This window comes from Leptodactylus fuscus, chromosome 3 (assembly GCF_031893055.1).
Source record: "Leptodactylus fuscus isolate aLepFus1 chromosome 3, aLepFus1.hap2, whole genome shotgun sequence".
Classification (NCBI taxonomy): Eukaryota; Metazoa; Chordata; class Amphibia; order Anura; family Leptodactylidae; genus Leptodactylus; species Leptodactylus fuscus.
Window position 1 is genome coordinate 177,217,490 of NC_134267.1, and position 25,277 is coordinate 177,242,766.

The window sequence follows — 25,277 nt, forward strand, 5'->3', positions numbered from 1 at the left end:
ATCCAGACTATTATAGATAGTCATTTGAGGACAATAGATGGTATGTTGAGTAAAGCAGAATATGTTGTCTTTGGGCACACTCCATTCTGTAGAAAAAACATCTCGGACTCTTGGGGGTAATGTCTTTCGGAAATAACTTACAGCAACTGCCTGTGAGCAAAAAATGCATTAGCAGGTCATGGAGTGAAGGCTTTTGAGTTCTTTCCATCTACAAAAACTCCTCAAGCTATATTTGACCCAGTAAAAATATTTGCTGTTTTTACAGCGTATCCTCTTGGTGTTGACATAAACTAGTCATAGATATGTTTTAGGCAAATTCACAAATACTGTATGATTTACACGTGTTGTGCATGTATTCTTTAGACAGCGCAAAAACTGTTGAAGTCAGCAAAGCAGTTTTGTAGCAGGTTGGGGAAATATCGGATGCCATTTGCATGGGCAGTCAGGTAATTATTGATATTAATAGTAATTAACTCCTTAATGACTCACCCTGTTTTGACCTTCAGAATGCAACCATTTTTTTTTCGCCACCACCTTCCAATAGCCATAACATTTTTGGCACTGTTTTTAGTCACATATAATGTATTGAAAATCTTTTTTCAAAATTGTTAGAGGGTTGACAGCTGTATAATACAGCACTCACCATTGTTATGACATATTATCATATTAGTATACAGTAATTGTATTCGCCTCCCAGCGAATGCTCTCGACCCCTCTAGTCCACCTTAAACTGTGCTTCCTGCTTAATTCACCTTTCAGAATCCGGCCCCCTTGCCTGTGCCTGTCTGAAGCCACTCACTTGACAGACTCTATCATATAATTCACAAAAACAGCATTTATTGCTCAGGAATGGTGGGGGCTACAGTAAAATTTCCAACTGTGCTGGAATCAATGGAGCTGCACCTATGTTACAAAGAACTGGAGTTGGTGGCAGTGGTTAAAGGTCCTATTAAACAAGATACCTTTTAGTAAGATATATTAACATGTATAACTGTCTTGTGATATTCCACCATGTTGTTATTGTTGCAGGCCGGTATTTAAAGACAACAGTGGAAACATTGATCGAGAATCCAGGTTCTCTCCTCTGTTCAGACAGGAAAGCAACAAGATCTCCACCGAAGACCTCATTAAACTGGTGTCTGAATACAGAAGGTTGGTTAATGCCGTCTGTCTCTCATACATATACTGCACATGGACTAGTAGTTGTCATTGTAGGCATGTGAGGATGTTTTCATATATTTACAGTGATGGCATGTAAATTGACTGAACTCATGAATACTGGTAACAACTGGTTAACAGCCTCAAAATGATTATATTATTAGATAAGAAGGACAACTCTGTAGTTTATTTTTCATCAGATTTCAGGAAATCATACAATACAGAAACTGGATTTAACAAAGTCTATAAAGTGTTCATAGATAATACCGTCATCATGACATGTAGGTTGTAAGCTAATACCTGACCTTCCTTATTGTAATGGAAGACATTATGTTTATTTGAGGAATCATAAAGTTGTGGACACAGTGAATTTCATTTAAATTGTGATTTTTCTTTCTAAAGACCCTCCCACACATACAAGTAGTCAGTGAAAGCCACTATCTTTCCTATGTTCTCAAAGGAGATTGGCCACCACCCTTTACTCATTGAGATCACAGGCAAGTTTGGCAGAACCAAGCATACACATGTAAGAGTGGATGGAAGGAATAACTGTTCGCTGACAGCAAATAAAGATATATGGCCATATTAAATGTCCTGGCTCCATATTGATCCAAAGGGTAGATTGATAGGGATCTTCCCTCTGGGGCCAGCACAATCTGCAAGAGTTCCTGTAGATATCTGCTTGAATTGAGAAACGGATGCAATGTCTGTTGTGCTTCATCCACGTCTATGGGACAGCTGGAGAATGCAAAGAGCTATAAGAAGAATACTACAGGACTCTTCTGGACCATATTGAGATCAGTGTGAGTCCTAGTGATTGCAAGCCCAGTGATCTGACACTATCTCCTATCCTGTGTGTACGGTATAGATATCAATAGTGACACAAATCCTTTAACCAAATACGATCAGTGAGTGTTATAGATTGTCCAGGCTCTCTGATCAGTACACCATGTGGCTATACAGAGACTAGTCAATGTAAGGACTGTTAGCCCCATAGTACATATCACTGATGCATAAGATGTTTCTGTTGAGGCATTGTGGACCTGAATGTGTTCACCTTTATTTCTTCAGTGCTGACACCATATCACCTGAAACATCTCACATTCTGTCTGTGCTATGTGCACCACTATAGGACACCCCACTGTCGAAGGAACTGATTTACATGAAGAAGCTATTTATAATAAAGTCTATGGGCTGTTCGACATTGTGCAGTCATGTCACCAATCTTTTGGGAATCTGTGTCATCCACAAGTTTAGTCACTTAGATGTGAGCACTTGCAGTGGGCTTATATTTATAAGGGGAGTTTTTTATTTAACTAACAACTCTATATAAGGGGTTGGGGCAGTGTTGAAAGGTGAACATAAATCAGTATTTATTCTTCAATATATGGCAAACGTATAAGAGATCCTTTGGATCCATAGAGCAGCCATATTTCCATGTAACTTTATGTCCTGTCTATTTTCTTTATACATAGGGCAGAGAAGATTAGCAAAATACAAATCATCCCTGGTAACCTGGATATATCAGTCGATGCTGTACCCATGGATCAGACAAGTAGGATTTATTTCTGCTATTTCCAATATATTGTAAAGTGGTATGCAGGAAGCCTTACAAGACTGAAAAGTTTAGTGTACTATATATCATTTGCCTATCTTTATCTTATACTATTACTACTACGTCGCTATTCATTGTCTTCATATCTACAAACAGTATAGTAATATTTGCCCTGCTATATTATTTTTTTGTTCTGTATGTGATCCTTTTGATATTTGCTCACTAGGGATAGATGAACTGTACCAGAGATAAAAGTTCCTTATGTATGTGCACTGGCCAGAAGCATTTTCTATCTCCTGTCATTTGCTAATACTAAACACGAGGACAGGGAACCATCTTCGTGATGTAGTGGACAGTTCCCTGCAGTCCTCACTGTTGCCTTGCAGCTAATACAGCTGCCCTCACAAATAATAGAATACCGTATTTTTCGGACTATAAGACGCACCGGACCATAAGACGCACTAAGGTTTTAGAGGAGGAAAATAGGGAAAAAAAAATTTTAAGGAAAAAAAATTGGTGAAATATTTAATAACCTAATAATATAATATTTCACCAATGTAAATAGAACCGGGGGCTTTCGGACACAGGGATACCAAATGTGTATGTGTTTCACAGTAATGTTTTTGTTTTATATGTATTGTAGGGCTATGGGGGTGATTTGAACATATCTATCTATCTAATCTATCCTATCTATCTAATCTATCCTATCTATCTATCTATCTATCTGTCTGTCTGTCTGTCTGTCTGTCTGTCTGTCTATCTATTCTATCTAATCTCATCCATGGATGGAAAGAGACACCCTGCAGTGAAGCTATGTAAGAAGAGAAAAAGGGGCGGGCCAGACGGGTGAAGGAGGTGTGGTTTTCTAAGCAAACTTGAAAACACACCTCTTTCACCTGTCTGGCTCGTCCCTCCTTCACTGCCTCTCAGATGTCGCTTCTGCAATGATGCCACACAGGCAGGGAAATAGGGGCGGGCCAGACGGGTGAAGGAGGCGTGGTTTCAAGCTTGCCGAGAAAACCACGCCTCCTCCTCCCGTTTGGCCCGCCCCTCCTTCCCTGTCTGTGTGGTTTCATTGCCGGAGCCAGATCTGAGAGGCAGTGAAGGAGGGGCGGGCCAGACGGGAGAAGGAGGCGTGGTTTTCTCGGCAAGCTTGAAACCATGCTTCCTTCACCTGTCTGGCCCGCCCCTACTTCCCTGCCTCTCATATCTCGCTCCTGCAAACACGCGACACAGACAGGGAAGGAGGGGCAGACCAGGCAGGCACCGTGCTGCTCTTCTTTTCATTCGCACAGACGGAACACAGACGCTGCGCACGCTGCATTCGGACTATAAGACGCACACACATTTTCCTCCCATATTGGGAGGAAAAAAAGTGCGTCTTATAGTCCGAAAAATACGGTATATGCTTACAACAGCCATTATTACATGAGAATTACACTAGTTCTTATATACATGATCTATGGAGAAACTGATCATAAACATGCCATCATATTCTGCAGAGATTTGCGTGATTGTCATTCTTTTCTTCAGTCGGCGCACAGTTTCATTTCCCATGTTCACAGCGTATTCAGGTGAAAATGCATGGCAAAGGCATTGTCAAATTTCCTGGTGTCTCCTTTTTATTTGCATTGTGGCCAATGTCCAACATATGCTAATGTATGACTTTATAGTGTCATGATCTTTGGCTATATGGTGACATTTGTTGAACATAAATTTCAGGAGATGCTCCCCTGAACAAATATGACCATGACCATAGTCTTTCTGACACAAACATCAGCAGTTTCTTGGGAAGCCAAGCAACCTAGAACATCAGTATGTTTTCAGCGTGCAGAAGGAGACATGAGCATTAGAACATAGGGAGAGCAAACTACATACAGATGTTCCATATGTTTGCCCTAAATTTAATAATGTGGTCCAGAAAGATTACACTTATAGTACAGCAAAAACTTTAGCAGGTGTGGAAAAAAAGCCGGAAGGTATGAATGCTTTTATTAAAGGAAGTGTTAATTGCATTTGACTAATTGACAGAAATAAACTAAATGACCAAATAAAGAATAGAGATGAGCGAACACTAAAATGTTCGAGGTTCGAAATTCGATTCGAACAGCCGCTCACTGTTCGAGTGTTCGAATGGGTTTCGAACCCCATGATAGTCTATGGGGAACATAAACTCGTTAAGGGGGAAACCCAAATTCGTGTCTGGAGGGTCACCAAGTCCACTATGACACCCCAGGAAATGATACCAACACCCTGGAATGACACTGGGACAGCAGGGGAAGCATGTCTGGGGGCATAAAAGTCACTTTATTTCATGGAAATCCCTGTCAGTTTGCGATTTTCGCAAGCTAACTTTTCCCCATAGAAATGCATTGGCCAGTGCTGATTGGCCAGAGTACGGAACTCGACCAATCAGCGCTGGCTCTGCTGGAGGAGGCGGAGTCTAAGATCGCTCCACACCAGTCTACATTCAGGTCCGACCTTAGACTCCGCCTCCTCCGGCAGAGCCAGCGCTGATTGGCCGAAGGCTGGCCAATGCATTCCTATGCGAATGCAGAGACTTAGCAGTGCTGAGTCAGTTTTGCTCAACTACACATCTGATGCACACTCGGCACTGCTACATCAGATGTAGCAATCTGATGTAGCAGAGCCGAGGGTGCACTAGAACCCCTGTGCAAACTCAGTTCACGCTAATAGAATGCATTGGCCAGCGCTGATTGGCCAATGCATTCTATTAGCCCGATGAAGTAGAGCTGAATGTGTGTGTTAAGCACACACATTCAGCACTGCTTCATCACGCCAATACAATGCATTAGCCAGTGCTGATTGGCCAGAGTACGGAATTCGGCCAATCAGCGCTGGCTCTGCTGGAGGAGGCGGAGTCTAAGGTCGGACCTGAATGGAGACTGGTGTGGAGCGATCTTAGACTCCGCCTCCTCCAGCAGAGCCAGTGCTGATTGGCCGAATTCCGTACTCTGGCCAATCAGCGCTGGCCAATGCATTCTATTAGCCCGATGAAGTAGAGCTGAATGTGTGTGCTAAGCACACACATTCAGCACTGCTTCATCACGCCAATACAATGCATTAGCCAGTGCTGATTGGCCAGAGTACGGAATTCGGCCAATCAGCGCTGGCTCTGCTGGAGGAGGCGGAGTCTAAGGTCGGACCTGAATGGAGACTGGTGTGGAGCGATCTTAGACTCCGCCTCCTCCAGCAGAGCCAGCGCTGATTGGCCGAATTCCATACTCTGGCCAATCAGCACTGGCTAATGCATTGTATTGGCGTGATGAAGCAGTGCTGAATGTGTGTGCTTAGCACACACATTCAGCTCTACTTCATCGGGCTAATAGTCTGCATTGGCCAGGAGGCGGAGTCTAAGGTCGGACCTGAATGGAGACTGGTGTGGAGCGATCTTAGACTCCGCCTCCTCCAGCAGAGCCAGCGCTGATTGGCCGAATTCCGTACTCTGGCCAATCAGCGCTGGCCAATGCATTCTATTAGCTTGATGAAGCAGAGTGTGCACAAGGGTTCAAGCGCACCCTCGGCTCTGATGTAGCAGAGCCGAGGGTGCACAAGGGTTCAAGGCTCCTACATCAGAGCCGAGGGTGCGCTTGAACCCTTGTGCAGCCTCAGCTCTGCTACATCAGAGCCGAGGGTGCGCTTGAACCCTTGTGCACACTCTGCTTCATCAAGCTAATAGAATGCATTGGCCAGCACTGATTGGCCAGAGTACGGAATTCGGCCAATCAGCGCTGGCCAATGCATCCCTATGGGAAAAAGTTTATCTCACAAAAATCACAATTACACACCCGATAGAGCCCCAAAAAGTTATTTTTAATAACATTCCCCCCTAAATAAAGGTTATCCCTAGCTATCCCTGCCTGTACAGCTATCCCTGTCTCATAGTCACAAAGTTCACATTCTCATATGACCCGGATTTGAAATCCACTATTCGTCTAAAATGGAGGTCACCTGATTTCGGCAGCCAATGACTTTTTCCAATTTTTTTCAATGCCCCCAGTGTCGTAGTTCCTGTCCCACCTCCCCTGCGCTGTTATTGGTGCAAAAAAGGCGCCAGGGAAGGTGGGAGGGGAATCGAATTTTGGCGCACTTTACCACGCGGTGTTCGATTCGATTCGAACATGGCGAACACCCTGATATCCGATCGAACATGTGTTCGATAGAACACTGTTCGCTCATCTCTAATAAAGAACAAAACTAAGTCACATCAATATTTGGTGTTATCACCCTTTGGAGGAGGAATCCTGGAAGTGATAATATGGCTGTCACAGAGCCCTAATCTCAACATCTTCCAGTCTGTCTGGCATTGGAAGAAGAGGCTGAAGGATTTCAGCAATCCTACGTCCACAGATGGGATCTGTGCTTAGTTCTCCAAGATGTTTGGAACAATTTCCCTGCTGAGGTCCTTTAAAACTGCAAGTGTACTTAGAAGGATTGATGGAAGGCAAAGAGAGGTTACACCAAATATTGATGGGATTTAGATTTCTCTTATGATCATTCACTTCATTTAGTTAATTGATAAGAATAAACTAATAACAGTTCTAGTTTTTCTAGCATATTTATTGTGCAGCTTTTTTCCACACTTGTCTAAATCTTCCTCATCAAAAAAGCAAAAAAATTTTCCAGCACGGTTTTTCTTCTTTATAAAACTTTATTCACACAGCATAGAAACAATGTTTATACATTTCGGCAGTGTGCCTTAGTCATAGTAAGCTGCACAGTGAATAAAGGCAAAGTTTTCTATGGAAGTAAACCCGTCCTGGAAAATGTTTTTTTTAAATTTTTTTTTATGTGGATTTCAACCTTTGGGAGGACGCTCCAATTTTTATGTACATGGATATAAGGATATTCACTGGTAAACTGGACCCTGCTATTGTACATGTCTACAACCTTAGCACAGTAATGTATGAAATAACAGATGTGTTGGTCATGGATTCACTATTCTGTTAGTTTAATGGGATCCTATCATTCACACACTATTTTTTCTAGGTACCACATCGGCATAGCCTTTACAAAGGCTATTTGTCTCCTACCTTTCCTTTTCTTCTCTGTGCTGCCGTTCGCCTACAATCCCGATTTTTCTCGGTATGTAAATGAGCTCTCTCGCAGCACTGGAGGTGGGCTCAAGCGCTCAAACAGCACTGGGGGCGTCCCCAATGCTGCCAGAGAGCTCTCCAGCGCCGCCTCCATCTTCATCTGCAACAAGGTCTTCACCGGGTCTTCTTTCGGTGGCGTCTTCTTACTTCTAGGCCTAGGGCAAGCCGACTGCACATTCCCACTGGCCACGAGAAAATGGCCGCTTACAATACTGTGGAAGCGGCCATTTTTCTTGTGGCTATGGGCATGCGGTGAACGGTGGCATGGAGAAGAAAAGGAAGGGTAGGAGACAAATAGCTTTTCTAAATGCTATTCCAACGTGGTACTTAGAAAAAATAGTGTGTGAATGATAGGATCCCTTTAAGTATTCACTAGTCATCATCTTGTTCCTTTATGGTTATTCTGCAGGCACGGGTAGACTGGCTCATGGGGCTGTAAAATAGCATTCTAGATCTCACTTCTTGACCCCAAATTTGGTAACTATTGTATCAATTTGCATATCACAGACTGTAAAATGATGTAATTTGGATATGTGTTATTCTGGTTTGTCTTGTGCAGACTGCCTTACCTCATCCCTAATACCAATAAAGCCATTTGGCGAAGTTGAGAAATATCCACCAACTGTTGAAGTAGAAGAATTTGTTCAGGCGTCTACCAAATACTCTCAGCCTTACAGGATTTATAAGAACCAAATGTATATTTATCCCAAACACCTTAAGTATGACAGCCAAAAATGCTTTAACAAGGTAAGAGACATGGACAGAAGATAAAATCTACCTTTGCGCAATCTTTCAGTCTTTTACAATTCATAAAATGATCTATATGAAGTGTTCATTGTATATGTCCCTGCACAGCCTGTATTATTGTCCAGTGCAGAATTATAGAATTTTGCTGAGTTTAGAGCTGAAATCTCCCAGCATTCCCTGCTGGATGAATGCCCTCACAAAGTTTTCTTTAAGCGTGTACATTCTGAAAAAGTTATCAAATATGGGAAGAACTGGCTTTCTCGCTGCATTAGAGCTGGTTAGCAAAAGGCAGAAGGGATCATGGCTTAGTGGAAGAGGACATGTCGGACCATAAAGGGCCTTGATGTGAGATACAACAAAGATAGACGACAACAAATAAATGGTATAAACTGTTCTCCAAATGTATCACCTGGCATCAGTCATTGTGACACAATTGTAATTTATGTACCTATATACATACACATATACACACAAGTAGAATATCTCAAGGCCCGATGCCTTGGGATAACCCTAGACTTTAAGCCGCACGTTCATATCCTCAACAATTCCTGCCACCTCCAACTCAAGAACATCCATCGAATCCGCTCCTCCCTCACTCCAGAAACTACTAAGATGCTAGTCCATGCCCTCATAATCTCCCACTTAGATTACTGTAACACCTTTCTCCATGGCCTCGCCCCCCCCCCCCCCTCCAGTCCACCTTAAACTGTGCTGCTCGCTTAATTCACCTCGCCTCCCGTTCTTCATCGGTTGCTGCCCTCTACCAATCCCTTCACTGGTTACCCATTGCCCAGCGTATTGAGTTCAAGCTACTAACGTTAACATACAAAGCCATCCATAACCTGTCCCTTCCGTATATCTCTGACCTAATCTCCCACTACCTGCCCACACGTAACCTCAGATCCTCCAAAGATCTCCTACTCTGCTCTAATCCGCTCCTCACACAACCGCCTCCAAGATTTCTTTCATGCCTCCCCCATACTCTGGATCTCCTTACCAAGACACATAAGACTGACCCCCACAATCACAGGCTTCAAGAAGGCCCTGAAGACTCCCCTATTGAGGAAGACCTACAACCTCCAATAACACTACTGTCACCACACCACCATCTGAACGGTCTCTCCCCTCACCTACTGTCTATATCCCTCTTCCCTCATAGATTGTAAGCCCTTGCGGGCAGGGCCCTCTACCCCACTGTGCCAGTCGGTCATTGTTTGTATTATAGCTGCTTGTACATTTTGTGTACTGTATGTGAACCCTCAAATGTAAAGCACCATGGAATTAATATAATAATGTGCAGCACCATGGAATTAATATACTAATGTAAAGCAACATGGAATTAATGGTGCTATAGAAATAAACAATAATAAATAAATAATTATTAAAGGAATGCAGGGAATTATGTCTATACAAAAGTAACCAGTATATCTAATATAGTAGCAAACTAACAATCATGTGCCATCAAGCAAAAAATAATAATAAGAACCAGTGATGATAATATCCATAAAACCAAAAGAGGAAGGCTACATGAGCTCTGACCCTAGCGCACTGTTCCCCACACACATATCTTTGCCTCCAAATAAATGTCATTGTATAATAAAAAGTTGTCCAATTTTCCAAAATACTTTCAGTTTCAATTCCTTGTGGTTTTCTAGATCTCTACTTGCTGTCATTCATTTTTAACTTCCAGTGGCATAAAATCAGTCCATGGCCTTGTGATGGATACACACAGGTCTTTACAAGACGTCTGACTACCGTGCAACTGTGTGTCCATCTCATGACCATGGACTTTCCATCTCATGACCATAGATTGATGTTTATCCACTGGATGTAAACAATGACAAAGGTTTCCTCTGCAGACTTTCTGTGAAAAGCGATGCGGCAAAAAACGTGGGGCCTTAGCCTTAAGGACAAATGGTAGTTTATGTAACTTTTTTTTTATCAGTCTACCATTGACTTCACTAATAAAAAAAAACCCGTACAAATGATGGTGGAAGTTATGATGGTTGATGTGCTTTGGCATTAGTTTGTATCCCATATAATTTAATAGGACCCATAGACAGATCATTCCAAACCATATTTTAGCCAAATGAAAGGGAAAGTATAAAGGAAACATTGTCTTTTCTTCTGTATTCATGTGTTTGGCTTAAAAACTGCATCAAAAATAGTTTGTGAATCTGTCCATATACAATAATATAATGCTACATGGATACACAAAAAGAGTTACTTGGTTTGTTGGAGTTCATGGCTACTCCCTTTATTTCTGACGCCAATAATTACATTGTGTTTCTGTAAGAAAGTAAAATAAACTAGTCATGGGATTCACGTTATTTGTTCCAGTGACTGCAGATATATTTGTTTATTCCACATCTGATCCAGATTGTGGTCTGAATGTCTTATCTTGCTGTTTTTGTAGGCGAGGAACATAATGGTTTGTGTTGAATTCAAGAGCTCTGATGAAGAAGGAAGCCAGCCTTTAAAGGTGACTAGTCATATATACTGTTGTACACAGACCGTATACACAATATGCATTAGTACCGTATACAATGTATTGTACACACCTGCACATTTGGGCATTGAATGTGATTCTTCTGTATGCAGAGGGTAAATGGCAATCAGGTGCTGCTAATTAATTGGACTTAAAGGGGTTGTCCAGGGTTGGTGGGGAAGGTGGACTGCCTCCCCCTGGACCAATCAGTTGTACGAAACTGCTTCCAGCACCCATCCTTTACACATTACAGGTCCAGAAGCAGAAACCTCCTACAGCTGAACCATATCCATACAGCTGATCAGTCTGTGATCCAGCAGTCAGCTCCCATCAATCAGGTATTTATCATGAGGATAGGCCATAAAAACCTTAACCCCATACAACCCCTTTAATTAATTAATTAATTGATTATCAGAAATGTGATCACCTCTATAAAAAATATATATATATTTGCCAGTTTGCTGGTCTGGAACAATTAGGAGGAAAGACATCAGTGGTGATCCTAAAGAAGCAATTGTTGCTGCCACTGACTCTGATATGGCCATTTCCAAACAATTTGAAGTCCTTGATTCTACAATGAAAAAACAATGGACATCCCAGCATATTCACCCCAAGGTCAGACAAATTGCAAAAAATCCAAGAACTGCATCTAAGGCTTTATGGGACTCAGCATGTTGAAGCGCATGACAGTACAATTAGAAAAAAGACTGTACAAGTATGGAAGGGTTGCCTGGAGAAAGCCGCAAGACTTCTAAAAAAAATCTTTGGAAAAACAAGACAAAAGTGGAGATTTTTTTTTACCAAGGTGTAACAAACAGAGCACATACACATCAAGCACAGTGGTTCGGAGTAGAGATGAGCGAACACTGTTCGGAACAGCCGTTCCGAACAGCACGCTCACAGCATGCTCCCATAGAAATGAATGGAAGTGGCCAGCACGCAGGGGGTTAAGCGGCCGGCCATCGGCAAAATCTGCGTGCCAGGTGCTTCCATTCATTTCTGTGGGAGCGTGTTGTTCGGATCAGCTGATCCGAACAGTGTTCGCTCATCTCTAGTTCGGAGGTGATCATATGGGCTGTTTAGTAGACACAGGACCTGGCCAGTGAGCAGTCATTCACACAACCATGAACTCTTCTGTATAACAAGAGTGGACTGTGAGGCCATCTATCCAACAGCTAAAGCTTGGTCAAAACTTGGTCATGAAAAATGACAATGATCCCAAGCACACCATCACATCTACAACAGAAAGGCTGAAAAAAAAGTCAGGGCCCATTCACACTACGGATACGCTGACTGATTCTGAACGTTAAGGGGGCTCCCATTGAAGTGAATGGGAAGCGCTCGCGTGTACGGCTCGGAATGAGCCGAGTGAGCCGTACATGCGAGCGCTTCCCATTCACTTCAAAGGGGAGCGCTCGTAGAGAAAAAAGCAGCCCATTCATTTTAATGGGGAGCGCTCGTATGTCGGCTCCCATTGAAATGAATGGGATCTGCTTTATACGCGCTGATTCTGAACGTGTTTTAGGGGGTGTTTTAACGTTCAGAATCAGTCAGCGTATCCGTAGTGTGAATGGGCCCTCAGGGTGTTACAATATCGCAGTAAAAGTCTAGACTTCAACCGAACTGTATTGCTGTGCTGGACCTTAAGAGAGCTTTGTATGTCCACAAACCGCAGTGAACCGAAGCAATATCGTAAAGAAGAGTGAGCCAAAATTCCTCCAGACTGGTGTAAATGACTGATAAAATCACATAGAGAACCATTACTTTGAGTTATTGCTACTAGAGGTGGATCTACAGGCTGTTGATTCATGGAGTATACTCAGCTATCCATACATGACTTTTCCATGTGGCTTCCATGTTGTTAAATAAATAATGGCACAATGTAATCTTGTGTGTGCATTTACCTAATTGTACTACTTTTCTTTTTTATTATGTCCTGATGAGTAGCATTATAGAATACAGTTTTTGCCATGACTATAGTCAGCATATGATTTGTGTTCCAGCTAGTCTCACTGCAATGCTTTTGCCAGTCTCCTATCTACTATACAAGGATAGGTGCACACCATGTTTGTGTATTTCATTTAATGGTTGGTAAATACATACAATCCTGATATATACCGTATGTATGGCTTCACAGTTCTGCTACTAGTAGACATTAAATATTTTTTTCACAAAAGTTGAATAGTAAATCTAGCTGTCTAAGCCTTTCATATCAAAGGAAATGTGGACATATTCACTAAGAAAAAAACCTTTTGTGTCTCTGTGTAAAATGGAGGGGATTGTAGAATTACTCAGTAGTCTTAGGGGTGGTATATTAGAAACACTTAGATCATGGATCTGTAATACCGCTGTGGAAAAGCATATGGTGTGAGAAGGATGTGGTTAGTGTGAGATAATCCTAGTTGAGCTACAGCTTGCTGTCTCCATGTTATAGGAAGCTGTACTTATGTGTATACGGTAATAAGATGATTCTTATGTATACTAGTACATTGTATTTATACAGCACCAACATATAATGCTGAATAGATATTTATAGATGACTAGAGGGAGGACCCGGCTTCGCACGGGTATATTACATGTTATGTTTGTGTAGTGGCCCCATAAGAATTGTCCAATTTTGCACTGGTGTATGTTGTATGTGGTTTCTGTGTATGTCCATAAGCGTCATGTGATTATGTGTATCTCATTTTGGATATCAGTGAAAAACCTGTGATCAGTTGTTATGGATACCTGGAGTAAAGCTGTATCTAATCCTTCCCCATGCAGTACTGTGTTTAGACGCAAGTATCTAATCCTTGTTGGTGTGGTACTGTGTACAGATGTGTGTATCTAATCCTCCCCCGTGTGGCATTGTGTGAAGAGGCACGTATTTAATCCTCCGGTAAATGAAACTGTGTGCAGACGTGCATATCTAATCTTACAGCATGTGGTACTATGTGCAGACGCGTGTATCTAATCCTCTGGCGTGTGGTACTGTGTGCAGACAGGTGTATCTAATCCCTGGCGTGAGGTACTGTGTGCAGATGCGCGTATCTAATCCTCCCCCGTGTGGTACTGTGTGCTGAGATGTGTATCTAATTCTCTGGCATGTGGTACTGTGTGCAGATGCATGTATCTAATCCTCCAAAGTGTGGTACTGTATTCAGACGCATGTATCTAATCCTCCCCTGTGTGGTATTGTGTGAAGAGGCGCGTATCTAATCCTTTGGCGTGTGGAACTGTGTGTAGACGTGTGTATCTAATCCTACAGCATGTGGTACTGTGTGCAGATGTGTGTATCTAATCTTATGGCGTGTATAACTGTGTGCAGACGTGCGTATCTAATCCTCTGGAGTTTGGAACTGTATGTAGATGCGTGTATCTAATCCTACGGCATGTGGTACTCTGTGCAGACGTGTGTATCTAATCCTATGGCATGTACAACTGTGTGAAGACACGTGTATCTAATCCTCCCCTGTGTGGTATTGTGTGAAGAGGTGCGTATCTAATCCTATGGCGTGTGGAACAGTGTGTAGACGCGCGTATCCAATCCCCCGGCATGTGGTACTGTGTGCAGACGCGTGTATCTAATCCTATGGCATGTGGTACTGTATGTAGATGCGCGTATCCAATCCCCCGGCATGTGGTACTGTGTGTAGACGCGCATATCTAATCCTCCCCCGTGTGGTACTGTGTGCAGACGCGCGTATCTAATCCTCCCCCGTGTGATACTGTGTGCGGAAACGCGTATCTAATTCTCTGGCTTGTGGTACTGTGTCCAGAGGCATGTATCTAATCTTCCAAAGTGTGGTACTGTCTTCACACACACGTATCTAATCCTCCCCTGTGTGGTATTGTGTGAAGAGGCGCGTATCTAATCCTTCCACTTGTGGAACTATGTGTAGACGCGCGTATCTAATCCTACTGCATGTGGTACTGTGTGCAGACGCATGTATCTAATCCTATGTCGTGTACAACTGTGTGCAGACGCGCATATCTAATCCTCTGGAGTGTGGAACTGTATGTAGACGCGTGTATCTAATCCTACGGCATGTGGTACTCTGTGCAGACGTGTGTATCTAATCCTATGGCGTGTACAAATGTGTGCAGATGTGCGTATCTAATCCTCTGGAGTGTGGAACTGTGTGTAGATGCGCGTATCTAATCCTACGGCAAGTGGTACTGTGTGCAGACACGCGTATCTAATGCTACAACATCTGGTACTGTGTGTAGACGCGCGTATCTAATCCTACGGCATGTGTTAATGTGTCAGACGCGTGTATCTAATCCTATGGCGTGTACAACTGTGTGAAGACACGTGTATCTAATCCTCCCCTGTGTGGTATTGTGTGAAGAGGCGCGTATCTAATCCTATGGCATGTGGTACTGTGTAGACGCACGTATCTAATCCTCCCCCGTGTGGTACTGTGTGCAGACGCGCGTATCTAATCCTCCCCCGTGTGGTACTGTGTGCAGACGCGCGTATCTAATCCTCCCCCGTGTGATACTGTGTGCGGAGACGCGTATCTAATTCTCTGGCTTGTGGTACTGTGTGCAGAGGCATGTATCTAATCCTCCAAAGTGTGGTACTGTGTGCACACACACGTATCTAATACCTTGTGTGCTATTGTGTGAAGAGGCGCGTATCTAATCCTTCGGTGTGTGGAACTATGTGTAGACGCGTGTATCTAATCCTACTGCATGTGGTACTGTGTGCAGACACGTGTATCTAATCCTTTGGTGTGTACAACTGTGTGCAGATGCGCGTATCTAATCCTCTGGAGTGTGGAACTATGTGTAGACGTGTGTATCTAATCCTACGGCATGTGGTACTCTGTGCAGACGCGTGTATCTAATCCTATGGTGTGTACAAATGTGTGCAGATGCGCATATCTAATCCTCTGGAGTGTGGAACTGTGTGTAGACGCCTGTATCTAATCCTTCGGCATGTGGAACCGTATGCAGATGCACGTATCAAATCCTTCAGTGTGTGGAACTGTGTGCAGAAGCGCGTATCTAATCCTCTGGCGTGTGATACTGTGTGCTGATCTGTGTATCTAATCCTCTGATGCGTGTATCTCAGTTTGGATATCAGTGTTGTATTGTGCATGTGGAGTAACTGTGTGTATTGCAGTTGGAATATGAGTGAAAGTCTTGCAGGTTTGTATTGGCTAAGGGGGGCACTGTGTTTGGAATGCTGTATCTCAGCAACGGTACATCCGAGCGAGTTGGAGTCTTGTCTTAAACCTTCCCGGATACCTGAAGTATCTCTGTGCCAAATTTGGTGAAGATCGGTCCAGCCGTTTGGTTCGCATTAGAGCACAGACAGACAGACAGACAGACAGAAATTCATTTTTATAATATAGGGAGACTAGAGGGAGGACCCGGCTTCGCACGGGTATATTACATTTTATGTTTGTGTAGTGGCCCCATAAGAATTGTCCAATTTTGCATTGGTGTATTTTGTATGTGGTTTGTGTGTATGTCCATAAGCGTCATGTGATTATGTGTATCTCATTTTGAATGTCAGTGAAAAACCTGTGATCAGTTGTTATGGATACCTGGAGTAAAACTGTATCTAATCCTTCCCCATGTAGTACTGTGTTTAAATGCAAGTATCTAATCCTACGGCATGTGGTACTGTGTGCAGACGTGTGTATCTAATCCTATGGCGTGTACAACTGTGTGAAGACACGTGTATCTAATCCTCCCCTGTGTGGTATTGTATGAAGAGGCGCGTATCTAATCCTACGGCGTGTGGAACTGTGTGTAGACGTGCGTATCCAATCCCCCAGCATGTGGTACTGTGTGCAGATGCGCGTATCTAATCCTATGGCATGTGGTAGTGTGTGTAGATGCGCGTATCTAATCCTCCCCGTGTGGTACTGTGTGCAGACGCGCGTATCTAATCCTCCCCCGTGTGGTACTGTGTGCAGACGCGTGTATCTAATCCTCCCCCGTGTGGTACTGTGTGCGGAGACGCGTATCTAATTCTCTGACTTGTGGTACTGTTTTTAGAGGCATGTATCTAATCCTCCAAAGTGTGGTACTGTGTGCACACACACGTATCTAATCCTCCCCTGTGTGGTATTGTGTGAAGAGGCGTGTATCTAATCCTTCGGCGTATGTAACTATGTGTAGATGCGCGTATCTAATCCTTCGGCATGTGGAACGTGTGCAGACGCACGTATCAAATCCTTCAGTGTGTGGAACTGTGTGCAGAAGTGCGTATTTAATCCTCTGGTGTGTGGGACTGTGTGGAGACCCGTGTATCTAATTCTACGGCATGTGTTACTGTTTGTAGACGCGCGTATCTAATCCTATGGCATGTACAACTGTGTGAAGACACGTGTATCTAATCCTCCCCTGTGTGGTATTGTGTGAAGAGGCGCGTATCTAATCCTACGGCGTGTGGAACTGTGTGCAGACGCGTGTATCCAATCCCCCGGCATGTGGTACTGTGTGCAGACGCGCGTATCTAATCCTACGGCGTGTGGAACTGTGTGTAGACGCGCGTATCCAATCCCCCGGCATGTGTTACTGTGTGCAGACGCACGTATCTAATCCTATGGCATGTGGTACTGTGTGCAGAGGCATGTATCTAATCCTCCAAAGTGTGGTACTGTGTGCACACACACGTATCTAATCCTCCCCTGTGTGGTATTGTGTGAAGAGGCGCGTATCTAATCCTTCGGCGTGTGGAACTATGTGTAGACGCGCGTATCTAATCCTACTGCATGTGGTACTGTGTGCAGACGCATGTATCTAATCCTATGGCGTGTACAACTGTGTGCAGACGCGCGTATCTAATCCTCTGGAGTGTGGAACTGTGTGTGGACGCCTGTATCTAATCCTTCGGCATGTGGAACCGTGTGCAGACACACGTATCAAATCCTTCAGTGTGTGGAACTGTGTGCAGAAGTGCGTATTTAATCCTCTGGTGTGTGGGACTGTGTGCAGACCCGTGTATCTAATTCTACGGCATGTGGTACTGTGTGCTGATCTGTGTATCTAATTCTACGACATGTGGTACTGTGTGCAGACGCGTGTATCTAATCCTATGGTGTGTACAACTGTGTGAAGACACGTGTATCTAATCCTCCCCTGTGTGGTAGTGTGAAGAGGCGCGTATCTAATCCTACGGCATATGGTACTGTGTGCAGACGCGTGTATCTAATCCTATGGCGTGTACAACTGTGTGAAGACACGTGTATCTAATCCTCCCCTGTGTGGTATTGTGTGAAGAGGTGCATATCTAATCCTACGGCATATGGTACTGTGTGCAGACGCGTGTATCTAATCCTATGGCGTGTACAACTGTGTGAAGACACGTGTATCTAATCCTCCCCTGTGTGGTATTGTGTGAAGAGGCGCTTATCTAATCCTACGGCATGTGGTACTGTGTGCAGACGCGTGTATCTAATCCTATGGCGTGTACAACTGTGTGAAGACACGTGTATCTAATCCTCCCCTGTGTGGTACTGTGTGCAGACGCGTGTATGTAATCCTATGGCATGTGGTACTGTGTGTAGACGCGCGTATCTAATCCTCTGGGGTGTGGAACTGTGTGTAAACATGTGTAGCTAATCCTACGGCATGTGGTACTCTGTGCAGACGTGTGTATCTAATCCTCTGGAGTGTGGAACTGTGTGTAGACGCCTGTATCTAATCCTTCGGCATGTGGAACCGTGTGCAGACGCACTTATCTAATCCTTCAGTGTGTGGAACTGTGTGCAGAAGTGCGTATTTAATCCTCTGGTCTGTGGGACTGTGTGCAGACCCGTGTATCTAATCCTCTAACATGTGGTACTGTGTGCTGATCTGTGTATCTAATCCTGTGATGCATGTATCTCAGTTTGGATATCAGTGTTGTATTGTGTATGTGGAGTGACCGTGTGTATTGCAGTTGGAATATGAGTGAAAGTCTTGCAGGTTTGTATTGGCTAAGGGGGGGCACTGTGTTTGGAATGCTGTATCTCAGCAATGGTACGTCCGAGCGAGTTGGAGTCTCGTCTTAAACCTTCCCGGGTATCTGAAGTATCTCTGTACCAAATTTGGTGAAGATCGGTCCAGTCGTTTGGTTCGCATTAGAGCACAGACAGACAGACAGACAGACAGAAATTCATTTTTATAATATAGGGAGATAGAAATTCCGATAACTTGGCAAAAGAAGGTGGCACGTTATGAGGTTTTTATTATTATTATTATTATTATTATTATTATTATTTATTCATGGAAACATCTTCATTGTCTTGACTGAAAGACTATTATGGTTTGTTTGACTTAATTTACATTATTTATTTTTTTATTATTTCTTACCAGTGTATATATGGAAAGCCTGGCGGTCCCCTGTTTACAGCAGCAGCATACACCACAATTCTTCATCATTCCCAGAATCCTGACTTCTATGATGAGGTCAGTATATGGTTTTACTCCGGACTATAGGCTTGCTTGATCTCAATATATAAGCTTGTTTATACAAGAGATGATTTATCAAATGAGAACCTACAGTAACCCAATGGGTTAGTATTTTAGGGGTCTGTTAAAGGGGTTGTCTGGAGCTGGGCAGTTATGAAAAGACTGTACATGGGTTAAAAAAGTACAAGAAGCAATACTTATCAGTTCCCTGCTGCTCCTGATCCAATGCTGCCTAGATAGACCGCTGTTCCTTCTGCTGGTCCCTCTCAACACACACAAAGCAACCGCCCACCCAATGATATAAGCTGTAGTGCGGACCCTCCTCAGCAGGTGATTGGCTGAGCAGGATTTCCTGTGTGTCAAGAAGGAGCAGGAAGTAGAGACTTGGCAGAGACCAATGAAGAATCAGAAAGGTGTTGGCAGGGGACTGGTTAGGTGGGTAATCCTTTTTCAGGGGTTTTAGCCCATTCTAAACTCTTTGTAGTCAATTTTTACCAAACAGACAAATATCTATTATTTAGCATTAAAAAAGCAAGCGCTTTGTCTTGCTGTATTGAGTTTTCTCCACCCAGCCAAGATGAATTATACACACACATATACTGTATAGTCAGATTATTAAGCTATTTTCTTTAAGTAAGTTACCAAGCACACTATTTTGCCATTCCGCCCTGTATGAAAAGCAATGTAGTTTCTTCGTTGTAGATGTAAACTGAAGTGATGTAGAAAACAGAAGTAGCCTCCAGTAAAGGAATCTTCTTTAGTTCTTTGAAGAATCAATGAGAATGTTACCAGCCCTGGTGTAAGCTGGTTTAATAACCACACAGTCCATTTAGTAAGACGACTGCCAGCTTAAGTGGTTCCAAGCGAGGACACTCCTTACTTCTAGCCAAGACTTCCTGGCAGTTTTCTCTTATATAAAGGGTTAGGCCAATTTCCAGTGAAGCATTTTCCAATGACTGCAATGGAAAGAGGAGAAAGTTACAGATACCACAGAAATTTGTTCTTTTCCTACAATTATTTTTGCAATGTATACCGGTAATACTTTTTACAATATTTATTATGTTCAGAATACTTTTCACTGCCTGCATTTGCAAGTTTTCTGTAATATAGGTTTACTCATTGAGACTCCACTGCGCTCTGTCCTGTCCTATTAATACAATTTTCTGGGGACCTAAACAGGCCATTCATTTTCTGAAGGTGGTTTTCACCATTAGAAACATCTTACGTCAGTATACAGGCAGCCTCACATTGACATATACTAGGATAGCAATAAGTAAATTTTTCTGCAAATCTGGAGAATTTCATATCAGTTAGAACATACCGAAAATACACAGATTTTTGAGTCTAATGTATGAGTTTTCGAGAATCACTATTTGCATTCTTTGTGCAGTACTTTAGTTCTACAGCTTCTTACTTGCACCCACCTGGGACCAACCTGCATATCAGATATTTTTATAATCTCTTATGGATTATTATAATTTTATTCCTTTACACAGTGTCAAAATATTCCATAGTGTTATACTGTCACTGGTCCCCATTGGGATTCACAATGTAAATTACAAATTAAGGAGGTTATCCAGGGATTCTTCTCAACCACTTTTTCTAGGGTTCTGTATGTGCCAAAATCCAGGTTTCCAGACTTACTCTGACACCAGGACACATAATGGGAACCAGCATTGGGGCCCTTCTTCTACTCGTCCCTCGTCTTGTTTTACATGTACTATGGGTGCTGCCTTTACTATTACAATGATCTAGACTACGATCTGATCTACCAGCCCCCATAGTACTTCTAACGTCACTGAAAACGATGAGGAGGCCAGAGAAGGGAGCCAGGTGCTGGTTTCGATCAAATGACTCAATTTGGAAACAGTTCAGAAACCAGAGATTTGGCACATAAAGAACTCCAAAAGAAGTGATCCCTGGACAATTCCTTTACTTATTGGTAATTCCATCTGGCCTATTGGTATGTTGTGTGAAAAGAACCTGGAGTGCCAGGAGGAAACCCACACAAACATGGAGAAAACCTACAAGCTCCACGCAGATGTTGTTCTTGGTCAGATGTGAATCTAGGACTGCAACACTGGAAGACCACAGTGCTAACCACTAAGCCACCAAGCTCAGTGGTTAGCCTCCAAACCATAAAACAGGATTAGCGCTTTAGTCTTATGTGACGTCAATGCTACTGTTATGCTATATGTTTAACCCCTCTAGTTCAGGCTCTACGATTGTGGTTCATTTAATAATCATGTACATACAAGTTGTTTAGGTGTCCGGTCTGTAAGTGACTAAGGAGAGGTGTAATATTTTACATTTCAGGTGAAAATTGAGCTTCCCACTCAGCTCCATGAGAAACATCACATTCTGTTTTCATTCCATCACGTCACCTGTGACATAAATGCAAAAGCTAATGCCAAAAAGAAAGAGGCTCTGGAAACACCAGGTATCTTTAGAAGGATTACATTCGCTGCACATTGTAACCATTTCTTGCAACCATGTGTCTCATGTACAAGTGGATACAGTATGTTAAGTTACAAGGATTTCTCATTCTTGCTACATTGAACTTCATAAGTGGCTTTCTCTGTTCATGTGGCTGTATACAACCTGCACAGTGAACGTCTCTTGTCTTCTATTGCCACAGTTGGGTTTGCCTGGCTGCCTTTGTTTAAGAGTGAACAGCTCACATCACAAGAACACCTCATCCCTGTCGCTGCCTATTTACCTGCAAGATACTTGAGTATAGAAGAAGGTTCAATGGGAAAGGTACTGAATGCTCCCCTTCCTATGTCTATCCTCTGGTTATCAACATACGTTTTGACATTTGTATTATTGCATTTAACTGTGCAACAAATATAGTAGATACTAGAGGGAGGACCCGGCTTCGCACGGGTATATTACATTTTATGTTTGTGCAGTGGCCCCATAAGAATTGTCCAATTTTGCACTGGTGTATTTTGTATGTGATTTGTGTTTATGTCCATAAGCGTCATGTGATTATGTGTATCTCATTTTGGATGTCAGTGAAAAACCTGTGATCAGTTGTTATGGATACCTGGAGTAAAGCTGTATCTAATCCTTCCCTGTGTAGTACTGTGTTTAGATGCAAGTATCCAATCCTTGTTGGTGTGGTACTGTGTGCAGATGCACATATCTAATCCTCCCCGTGTGGTATTGTGTGAAGAGGCGCGTATCTAATCCTCCAGTAAGTGAAACTGTGTGCAGACGCGCATATCTAATGACTCTGGCGTGCGGTACCGTGTGCAGATGCGCGTATCTAATACTCTGGCATGTGGTACTGTGTGCAGATGCACATATCTAATCCTCCCCTGTGTGGTATTGTGTGAAAAGGCGCGTATCTAATCCTACGGCATGTGGTACTGTGTGCAGACGTGCGTATCTAATCCTACGGAATTTGGTACTGTGTGCAGACGCGCTTATCTTATCCTTTTGCGTGTGTACTGTGTGCAGACGCACGTATTTAATCCTCCTCCGTGTGGTACTGTGTGAAGAGGCGCGTATCTAATCCTACGGCGTGTGGAACTGTGTGAAGAGGCGCGTATCTAATCCTACGGCGTGTGGAACTGTGTGTAGAGGCGTGTATCCAATCCCCCGGCATGTGGTACTGTGTGTAGACGCATGTATCTAATCCTACGGCATGTGGTACTGTGTGCAGACGCGTGTATCTAATCCTATGGCGTGTACAACTGTGTGAAGACACGTGTATCTAATCCTCCCCTGTGTGGTATTGTGTGAAGAGGCGCGTATCTAATCCTACGGCGTGTGGAATTGTGTGTAGAGGCGTGTATCCAATCCCCCGGCATGTGGTACTGTGTGCAGATGCGCATATCTAATCCTATGGCATGTGAACTGTGTGTAGACGCGCGTATCTCATCCTCCCCCGTGTGGTACTGTGTGTAAACACGCGTATCTAATCCTCCCCTGTGTGATACTGTGTGCTGAGACGCGTTTCTAATTCTCTGGCTTGTGGTACTGTGTTCAGAGACACGTATCTAATCCTCCAAAGTGTGGTATTGTGTGAAGAGGCGCGTATCTAATCCTTTGGCGTGTGGAACTATGTGTAGACGCGCATATCTAATCCTACTGCATATGGTACTGTCTGCAGACGCGTGTATCTAATCCTATGGCGTGTACAAATGTGTGCAGACGCACGTATCTAATGCTCTGGAGTGTGGAACTGTGTGTAGACGCCTGTATCTAATCCTTCGGCATGTGGAACCGTGTGCAGACGCATGTATCAAATCCTTCAGTGTGTGGAACTGTGTGCAGAAATGCGTATTTAATCCTCTGGTGTGTGGAACTGTGTGGAGACCCGTGTATCTAATCCTCTGGCGTGTGATACTGTGTGCTGATCTGTGTATCTAATCCTCTGGAGTGTGGAACTGTGTGTAGACGCCTGTATCTAATGCTTCGGCATGTGGAACCGTGTGCAGGCGCACGTATCTAATCCTATGGCATGTGGTACTGTGTGCAGAAGTGCGTATTTAATCCTCTGGTGTGTGGGACTGTGTGCAGACCCGTGTATCTAATCCTATGGCGTGTACAACTATGTGAAGACACGTGTATCTAATCCTCCCCTGTATGGTATTGTGTGAAGAGGCGCGTATCTAATCCTACGGCGTGTGGAACTGTGTGTAGACGCGCGTATCCAATCCCCCGGCATGTGGTACTGTGTGCAGATGAGCGTATCTAATCCTATGGCATGTGGTACTGTGTGTAGACGCGCGTATCTAATCCTCCCCCGTGTGGTACTGTGTGCAGACGTGCATATCTAATCCTTTGGCGTGTGGAGCTATGTGTAGACGCGCGTATCTAATCCTACTTCATGTGGTACTGTGTGCAGACGCGTGTATCTAATCCTATGGCATGTACAATTGTGTGCAGATGCGCGTATCTAATCCTTTGGAATGTGGAACTGTGTGCAGACGCGCATATCTAATCCTCTGGAATGTGGAACTGTGTGCAGACGCGTGTATCTAATCCTATGGCGTGTACAAATGTGTGCAGATGCACGTATCTAATCCTCTGGAGTGTGGAACTGTGTGTAGACGCCTGTATCTAATCCTTTGGCATGTGAAACCGTGTGCAAATGCACGTATCAAATCCTTCAGTGTGTGGAACTGTGTGCAGAAATGCGTATTTAATCCTCTGGTGTGTGGGACTGTGTGCAGACCCGTGTATCTAATCCTCTGGCATGTGATACTGTGTGCTGATCTGTGTATCTAATCCTCTGATGCGTGTATCTCAGTTTGGATATCAGTGTTGTATTGTGCATGTGGAGTGACCGTGTGTATTGCAGTTGGAATATGAGTGAAAGACTTGCAGGTTTGTATTGGCTAAGGGGGGGGCACTGTATTTGGAATGCTGTATCTCAGCAACGGTACGTCCGAGCGAGTTGGAGTCTCGTCTTAAACCTTCCCGGATACCTGAAGTATCTCTGTACCAAATTTGGTGAAGATCGGTCCAGTCGTTTGGTTCGCATTAGAGTACAGACAGACAGACAGACAGACAGACAAGAATTCATTTTTATAAGATAGGGAGATAAAATATCTATAAAATATCTATAAAATATTCTTATTAGTGCAAACTGTGGAGTCCATATAACACACTGTATATCAAAACAAGCATTATATGCACTAAAGCTGTATGTGCAAAAAGGTTGTCAAAAATGGATGCAACTTATGTGGGGGGGTTTTCATGTCCCAAAGATTTTCAAGGATCCCTCATAAACTTAGTATATTGGCAGAGTCACTGACGGGTAATTTACTCAAGGTACTAAACCACTGTAGGAGTAAATACT

The 25,277-nt window shown here is 43.4% G+C and overlaps 1 protein-coding gene across 4 annotated transcripts in view; it reads left to right on the plus strand.

The window, feature by feature from the left end:
* The window catches only part of DOCK10 (dedicator of cytokinesis 10), a 225,709-nt gene that overhangs the window by 108,794 nt on the left and 91,638 nt on the right, over positions 1-25,277 (plus strand). For all 4 annotated transcript variants that reach the window (XM_075268832.1, XM_075268834.1, XM_075268833.1 and 1 more), the window contains exons 14-21: positions 364-446; positions 1,030-1,152; positions 2,634-2,713; positions 8,390-8,577; positions 10,994-11,059; positions 19,367-19,459; positions 21,779-21,902; positions 22,101-22,222. In XM_075268832.1, coding sequence (XP_075124933.1) covers positions 364-446; positions 1,030-1,152; positions 2,634-2,713; positions 8,390-8,577; positions 10,994-11,059; positions 19,367-19,459; positions 21,779-21,902; positions 22,101-22,222 — 879 coding nt within the window. The remainder of the gene's footprint in view (positions 1-363; positions 447-1,029; positions 1,153-2,633; positions 2,714-8,389; positions 8,578-10,993; positions 11,060-19,366; positions 19,460-21,778; positions 21,903-22,100; positions 22,223-25,277) is intronic.